The 7,844-nt window shown below is 63.8% G+C and overlaps 1 protein-coding gene across 3 annotated transcripts in view; it reads left to right on the forward strand.

The window, feature by feature from the left end:
* NDRG4 (NDRG family member 4) overlaps positions 1-6,664 on the forward strand; it is a 13,859-nt gene extending 7,195 nt beyond the window's left edge. For 2 of the 3 annotated variants that reach the window (XM_009318862.1, XM_009318861.1), the window contains 13 exons: positions 90-195; positions 1,449-1,569; positions 1,842-1,904; positions 2,112-2,172; positions 2,487-2,573; positions 2,670-2,726; positions 3,104-3,207; positions 3,753-3,809; positions 3,905-3,956; positions 4,675-4,722; positions 4,964-4,999; positions 5,194-5,245; positions 6,510-6,664. In XM_009318862.1, coding sequence (XP_009317137.1) covers positions 90-195; positions 1,449-1,569; positions 1,842-1,904; positions 2,112-2,172; positions 2,487-2,573; positions 2,670-2,726; positions 3,104-3,207; positions 3,753-3,809; positions 3,905-3,956; positions 4,675-4,722; positions 4,964-4,999; positions 5,194-5,245; positions 6,510-6,664 — 999 coding nt within the window. Of the gene's footprint in view, positions 1-89; positions 196-1,448; positions 1,570-1,841; positions 1,905-2,111; positions 2,173-2,486; positions 2,574-2,669; positions 2,727-3,103; positions 3,208-3,752; positions 3,810-3,904; positions 3,957-4,674; positions 4,723-4,963; positions 5,000-5,193; positions 5,246-5,825; positions 5,865-6,509 lie in introns of all 3 variants that reach the window. The other variant, XM_009318860.1, reaches the window with a different exon arrangement.
* The last annotated feature ends 1,180 nt before the right edge of the window (positions 6,665-7,844 follow it).

The following is a 7,844-nucleotide window of genomic DNA, read 5'->3' on the forward strand; positions in this document are numbered from 1 at the left end:
GGGGAAGCAGTAGTGAAGGGTGGGATGGTGGGGCAGGAGAGGATGGCTTGGGGCAGGCAGGGGTCACCCCATCTCTCCTCTTCCCCCAGGAACATGACATTGAGACCCCCTACGGGCTGCTGCACGTGGTCATCCGGGGATCACCCAAGGGGAATCGCCCGGCCATCCTGACGTACCACGATGTGGGCCTCAACCGTGAGTGCTGGTCCCTGGGCCATGGGGCGCAGGGGCAGGCGGGAGTGAGCCTGGGGCTGCGCAGGGTGGCAGTTCATCGGCTAAAGCCCCTGGCTCAGCTCCTTTGCCTCCTCCCACGGAGGGTCCCCAGGCTGCATTGGGTCTCCCCAGGCATCTGAAAGCACCAGGAGGGTTTGGATGCTCAGCCGAACCAATAGCCCGGGCCAGGCACAGCCAGGAGTGCTTGGCCAACCGGGTGCTGGCTGTCTGCCCGCCCCCCCCCCGGCAGGGAAAAAAAGCCCCACTCCAGGCAGGGACGGGACGTGGGGGACGCCGGGTCGGTCCCTACCGCCACCGGTGGCCTGTTGGTATTCAGAGCATGGACCCGGCTGGCGGCAGGGTGTAGTGGGGGCCGAAGGAGACAGGGGAATAGCAGGGAAGGAGTGACCCCGAGCCGGGACTCTGGATGTGGGGATGCTGTAAGCCTGAAGCCTTGGACCGCACGCCAGACTCCTGCCCCAGGCTGTGCCCCCTGGCTGAGCCGGGATGCCCGGTGCCCTGTGAGTGGGGAGAAGCATCTCCCCCTCTGCTGGCGGCTGAGGCTGAGTCACCGGCATGCTACGTGAGCTGCCTCGCCATCACTCTTGTGTCCGGGGATGCATCGTGTTGGTTGCGATGGGCCTTACAACCTGCCTCGCCCCCACATTTTGGGAGGGATGTCCCGGCACCGATGCCATGGGGCAGGACCCATCCAAGCCCTGGCGATGGCTGTATGCTGCTGCAACAGTGGTGGCCTGTCCACAGCAGCGCTGGGGCTGTTTTTTGACTGTTTCCAAGCAGGGAGATTTGCAGCCGTTTCTCAAATCCCATGTTTGCTTGAGCCCTTTCTAGCCATTTTGCATAGGGCCAATAATACCCCGGGCTGCTAATCCCGCTGCCCACCGGGTGGTCCTGCAGCTCTGGGCTTCCGATCCCCCGGTCCCATCCCTCCAAGCAGATGAGACTCACCCCAAACTCCTCATTCTCCTGGCTATGTCTGTCCATCCTCATGCCTTCCAACACCAGCAGGGCTGCAGCCCTTGCTAACAGTGGCCGTGGTCTCTGCTGTGGGAACGAGGAGCCTGGAGGGAAGGGGATGGGAGGGCTTTGGTGGCATGTCACCTCCTGGTTGAAGTGCAGTGGGAGGGCAGGTGACCTCCCTCCATGCTCCCCTGGCCCACCTGGCCCCCAGTGCTGGGGCGTTTGGTCTCTGATCCCTGCCTGCCCTTTGACAGACAAGCTTTGCTTCAACACCTTCTTCAACTACGAGGACATGCAGGAGATCACGAAGCACTTTGTGGTGTGCCACGTGGATGCGCCGGGCCAGCAGGCAGGAGCCTCGCAGTTCCCTCAGGGGTAGGTGCCAGCTTCGGGGACTCGCTACGCCCGCCGGGAAGTCACCTCCCTGCCCCCTGGGTTGTCACTGCCTGGGCAGTCGTGCCTTGCCTGCGGGTCTCTCCAAACTGTGACAAAGCCCGTGGCAGCCTACTGACCCAGGGCGGGCAATCGGGTGGTTTGTGGGTGGGTGGCATTTCCCTGCCCACTTCAGGCAGCCCAGCTGCCCTGTCCCAGCCTTCCTGCTCTGCACGGGTCCCATAACCACCATCCTGTGCCTCCCTGTGCTGCAGGTACCAGTACCCATCCATGGACCAGCTGGCTGCCATGTTACCCAGTGTGGTGCAGCATTTTGGGTGAGTCAGCTTCTCCTCCACAGCTGCTGGCTGAGAGTGCTGGCCAGGGAGATGGGCAAGAGGTGAGGGTTTGAGGCTGAGGGAGTTGACCCTGTAAGCTGGCACCCTGCATGTCTTCTTGTGTCCCATGCTGCGGGTGGAGGGGTGCCCCAGGGAACCCGTGGCTGGAGCCCACCATCCCCCCATACGCACCTCTCTGCTTTCCAGGTTCAAGTACGTGATCGGGATCGGTGTTGGGGCAGGAGCCTACGTGCTGGCCAAGTTTGCGGTGAGCCTGGGGCTGGGATGGGCTGACCCTGAGTTGCCCGTACCTGCTGTCAGCCTGGGGCATGGGGAAGAGCAGGAGCTGACACCCCCAGGCAGGCTGTGCCGCTGTGAAGGCTCCTGGAGGAACAGGGGGCTGGGATGGCAGTGCCATGGCCATGGTGGCCGGGCAGTCTTGCCACAGGTCTCACAACACCCCCAGGACAGGGCCATGTCAGCCCGGTGCAATGCCTGTGCAGTGGACAGCAGTGCTGGTGGGGGGCTGCCCTGGGTGCATCTCCCCTTCCCGCTGAGCATCGCCCCTCTTGCTCACTGCAGCTCATCTTCCCCGACCTGGTCGAAGGACTGGTCCTCATGAACATCGACCCCAATGGCAAAGGCTGGATTGACTGGGCAGCTGCCAAGGTGGGCAGGGCCCCGACCCCCCCTCCCGGCCCTGGTGGCTCCCTGGGGCAGGAGCCAGCCACGGCAGTGCCGTAACTCCTTGTGCTCCCTCCACAGCTCTCTGGCCTCACCAGCACGCTGCCGGACACTGTCCTGTCCCACCTGTTCAGCCAGGTAAGGGCTGCGCATCCTGCCGGCCCCTTCCACCGCCCCCCCACCCAGCATCCCAGCCAGGTCACCCAGGCTGTGCCCTGCCCTGCCTGCTGGGTGCCACAGTGCCGCTGGACCTGCCCCATGCCCAGGGATGGGGTTAGTCAAGCCCTGCCTGTATCCCTCCTGCCTGGTCCGGGGCTTAGCCTTGACGAGTGTGCGACTCATGCATGCATCCTGCCTGGGTGTGCTGCCTGCAGCACCGCTGTGCCCAGCTGCATTGGCCAGTGTCCTCCCCCTCTGCCCCCCTGGCCGGCACGGCATTGGCAGGCCTGGGGCAGCAGGGTGTCTCCGTGGCACCCGGCAGCACCTGCCCTGATCTCTGTCCTCTGCCGGCACAGGAAGAGCTGGTGAACAACACGGAGCTGGTGCAGAGTTACCGGCAGCAGATCGGCAGCATGGTGAACCAGTTCAACCTCCAGCTCTTCCTCAACATGTACAACAGGTGAGCACCCTGGGCGGCCCTGCCAGCAGGCTGCCCCCTTGTCTGCACCAGGGCGAGGGGCTGTGGCACTGGTGGGTGGCCCCAAGGGCACCATGGGAACCCTGACCCCTGTTGGGTGTTGCCATCACCCTCCAGTGCAGGCAGGCAGCGGTGCAAAGCTGGCCGCCGGTGCTGGCCAGGGATGTGGGAGTGACGGTACCTGTGCCAGAGTCTCGCCATGTCCCAGAGCCCATGGCCATGGGTGCATGTCCCCTGGTCTCCTCCTGTGCTGGGTGCTGGCACAGGCCTGGGGAAGGGGGCAGAGATGCTGTCCCATGCGTGCAGGGGGTTGGGAGCCTTGCTACTCCGCTGGGTGCTGCATCCTGCGGTGCAGGCTCTGCTTGGGTCATGGCAGAGATGGCCGTGGGGTCCTCCATCTACAGGGTGCTGGGACAGCGGGGCTGGGTGCTGCTTCCCGGAGCTGGCAGTGCCCCAGCTCTTGCGCTATGGCATTGGTGGTAGCACCTGCCCATGGGCTCACACTGGCCCTCTTTCTCCTCCATCAGCCGCAGGGACCTGGACATCAACCGGCCTGGGACTGTGCCCAATGCCAAGACGCTGCGGTAAGAGTCGCGCCGGCATGGCATGGGATGTCCCAGGGCAGTGGAGTCCACCCAGGCCAAGCCCTGACTGTGCCCCTTCCTCCTCTCACTTCCAGCTGTCCCGTGATGCTGGTGGTCGGAGACAACGCGCCTGCTGAAGAGGGGGTGGTGAGTAATGGGGTAGTGCCTGTGGGGTGGCACACAGATGGTGCCCATGTGCACGCTCCTGTTCATTGCCTGCTCAGACATGTGTGAGCTCCTGTTTGCGGGAGCGTGCTCATGTGCAAACCTACCTGCTTGTGTGGGCACACGTGCACGTGCATCTGTGCCTGGTTGCCACACCTGGAAAACCTCCCCTTCCTCATATGCCCAGACGTGCTCACAGCGTGCACACTTGGATGTGTTGGCACACAAGCACACGCCCTGCTTGGCTATATGCACCCAAACAGCTGCTAGCACATGCGTGTGCTTGCACACATCCACAAGGTTGTCCACACTTGCACAATCAGCCACAGGAACTATGCAGGTGGCCACATTTGTACCTAATATGTAACTGCATGCACGTGTATATCTATGCATATGCACAGGAGCACACGTGTGACACACAGGATGCCTCACCAGCCCCCCTACACTCCCTTTCCAGCCCCCACCCTTGCCCAGACACTGCCTGGCAGGAGGAAGGTCCCCCCTATCCCATGGCAAGGGATGGTGGTTCTGTGGGCTCAGGGCTCGCCTAGTGCCCTGTCTCCACCTGGCTGGGGTGGGATGTGCCGGCTGGGGTGGGCTGTGCCAGCTGGGGTGCCATGCGCCAGTGGCGGTGCCCGTGGGCAACTTCTGCCAGGCTCAGGGCACCCCAGGGTGCTAATATCATTCCTCTCGCCTGCAGGTGGAGTGTAACTCCAAGCTGGATCCCACCAACACCACCTTCCTGAAGGTAGGCGGGTGGCAGGGGGCAGCCAGGCAGTCCCTGCTGCCCATGAAGTTTCCAATAGCCCTCTGCCCCAGGGTTGCAGGGTGTCCCCATCTCCCTCTTCCAGGTCTGTCCTAGCCATGGGGCTGGGGGTGGGTGGGGAAAGCAGGGTGGCCCCAGCAGTGACATCCTGCCAGCAGGTACCAGGGGACAGGGTGGGTGGCAAAGGCACCCTCCCAAACTAAGTAGCACCTTCTCTCTGCAGATGGCTGACTCCGGTGGGCTGCCCCAGGTCACACAGGTGAGCCCCCACAATTTCCCCAGTTAACCGGGTATACTGGGCCCTGAGACATGCACCGGTGCTGTCCCTGGCTAGCAGGGGATGGGCTCAGGTGGGCATAGGGGTCTTGCACAGGGGCTGCCAGAAGTGGCTCAGGGCTGAGCAGGGATCTCAGCCCCGGTGCTGCCTCAGCTCAGCCTGCTCTCTCCCCACAGCCCGGCAAGCTGACCGAAGCCTTCAAGTACTTCCTGCAAGGGATGGGCTACAGTGAGTGCCGGGGCTGGGCACGGGGCTGGCGCGTGCTTATGTGTGCACATGCGTGTGTGTCTGTGTGCGCGTATGCTGACCCTGCCGCAGGAGAGGAGCCTGGCACCCCCGCGTGCCCATCCTGATGGAGAGCTGCATGTGCGTCTGTGGCATTGTATGTCTATCCGTGCGTTCGCAGGGGCGGGGGGAGTACATACGTGTGTGGACAGGGTCTCTGTGCATGCATGCGCACTTATGTGTGTGTGGGCATGCACAAGGAGGGGCTGTGTGTGTGCACACAGACGTGCAGAGTCCATGTGCACAAGACTGCATGTGTGTGTGTGTGTGTGTGTGTGTGCAGGTCTGTGTGCGTATCTGTGTGTGCACGCGTGTGAAGGTCCATGTACACACACGTGTGTGTTTGCAGGTCCATGTGCACAGGCATGTGTGCCTGTGTGTGTGCAGGTCTGTGTGCACACGTGCAGGTCCGTGTGCATGCACACATGGGGCTGGGCGGGGGCTCCTGGCCCCACGGAGCAGCCAGCACGGCCAACGCTCTCTCTCTGCCCTCCCTGCCCTTCTCCCACTCCACCCCTGCCAGTCGCCCACCTGAAGGATCGAAGGCTGAGTGGAGGCACAGGTACCGCTCAGTGCTGCTCGGCCCGTGCCCGCTGCTGCATGGTGCCCGCCTGGCCTGTGCCCTCGAGCTGCCTGGGCACCTTTGGGAGCAGCCTGGGTGCGGGGCTGGCCCTTCCCAGCCAGGTGCCCTCTGCCTCGCTCCGCTTTGCCTGAGATGGCACCCTGAGCCAGGGCTGGGGGCTGAGAAATGGCATTTGGAGAAGTCCCCCCCTATGCAGGCAGTCTTGGCAATGTGCCCACTGTGCCCTCCTCCAGCCGGCCAGGAGCTGTGCCTGCTGGGCATCCTGGCTGGAGGAGGGTGTCACCTTCCCTGCACACCCTAGGGGGCCGGGATAGCTCCCATCCCTGCTCACCCCTTCCCCGGAGCGTGGCGGCCAGGGGTCCCCACTGCTTCATGCCCAATGGTCGCATGCCTGGGAGATGTGCCCAGTGTGCAGCCTGCCCCAGGGCGCCCCATCCCTGCCCTGCTGTCCCTTGCCAGCCTAGAGCTGTTGTCACAGCATCGCATGCCGCAAGCTTGTGCCCGGGGTCATTCGCATTGGGGAGTGGGACCGGCAGCTTTGCTTGTGTGAGGCAATGTCGGCTCAGGCCCTGCTGGTTTTCGGAGGGAGCTGAGCACCCCGGCTGTTTCTCTGTGCCCGTGCAGTGCCATCTGCCAGCATGACCCGCCTGGCACGCTCCCGCACAGCCTCCCTCACCAGCGCCAGCTCGGTGGATGGCACCCGCCCACGTGCCTGCACCCACTCGGAGAGCACCGAGGCCATGGGGCAGATCAACCACACCATGGAGGTATCGTGCTGAGGTCCACGCCTGCCGCCAACGTCTCCTCCAGAGCCATCTCCCATCCGTCAGCATCCCGCCAGCACCCACCCGCCCCGTGGACGTCCTCCACCAGGGCCCTCGCTCCCCTGGGGTCGATTTGTCTTCTTTGCCGTTGGCCTCATCCCCTTGTCTAGTACCGGAGAAGGAAAGGGGCTTTGCTTTACTGCCTCCCGGCTCCGGCTCCTGGCTTCGCCCAGCAGTCACACATGGTTCTGCATCAGTCCTCACCCTCCCTAGCATCGGCTTGGCCCTGGCCTGGGAGGGTGGGTGGCAGGGGGATGGGGCCAGGATGGGGGAGCAGGGGCAGGGTGGTGAGATGGGGACAGGATGGTGGGATGGGGCAGGACAGCAGGCTGGGGGCAGGACAGCAGGATGTGGAGAGAATACAGGAGGTAGGTTGGTCCCCCAAGGTCAACCGATGGCTGGCCAAGCCAGAAGAAAGACAGGGACAGGGCGTGGCACTCACTGGGAGGTCACTGGGCCCTTCCTGGGGATGCAGCTCCCATTTCTCCCCTCCAGCCCTCCCTGGGGAGAGCTAGCATGGGATCCCCCAGCACACCCAGGCCCTGGTGCCCCGGAGCTGGCTGAGCATTGTGAGAAATCGCACCCCAAACTGTCCCCTCGCCGTGGTCATGCACCCTGAGGGCTTCCCCGGGACAGGGGTAGAGGGCTCAGCCTTGCTCCAGAAGCCATCAGGGCAGGATGGTGGCATGGGGGTCCCCCTGCCTCTGCCTCTGCCCACGCCCTCGCCCGTGGTGGCACTTCCTTGGTCCCTTGTTGCAAGAAGGACAGTCAACACCTGCCACCAAAAACGATGGCAGTTCCACTCCCAGCTCTTAGGCTGAGGCCACCAGGGCTCAGAGGCCACTGGATGTCACGTGGCAAGTCCCCCCTCCAGTATCGCCGCAGACTGTGGGTGTCACTGCAGTGGAGCCATTAGCAATAAGATGAGACACTCCTCCCCCGCGATGCTGGGGAGCCCTCGGCACCCTCTGCCCCGCAGGGTGCATCACTGCAAGGTGCTGGCAGTGTGGGGTGACCCATGGGATGTGGGGAGCACCCCAGTGTCTGGCTTTGCTCACAGGCTGGCTTTGCCCACAGAGCTGGCCAGACCCACCATGGCCCCCCAAATCCACACCCCCTACCTCCAGCATCTCGC

Source organism: Pygoscelis adeliae, unplaced genomic scaffold, assembly GCF_000699105.1.
Source record: "Pygoscelis adeliae isolate BGI_AS28 unplaced genomic scaffold, ASM69910v1 Scaffold622, whole genome shotgun sequence".
Classification (NCBI taxonomy): domain Eukaryota; kingdom Metazoa; phylum Chordata; class Aves; order Sphenisciformes; family Spheniscidae; genus Pygoscelis; species Pygoscelis adeliae.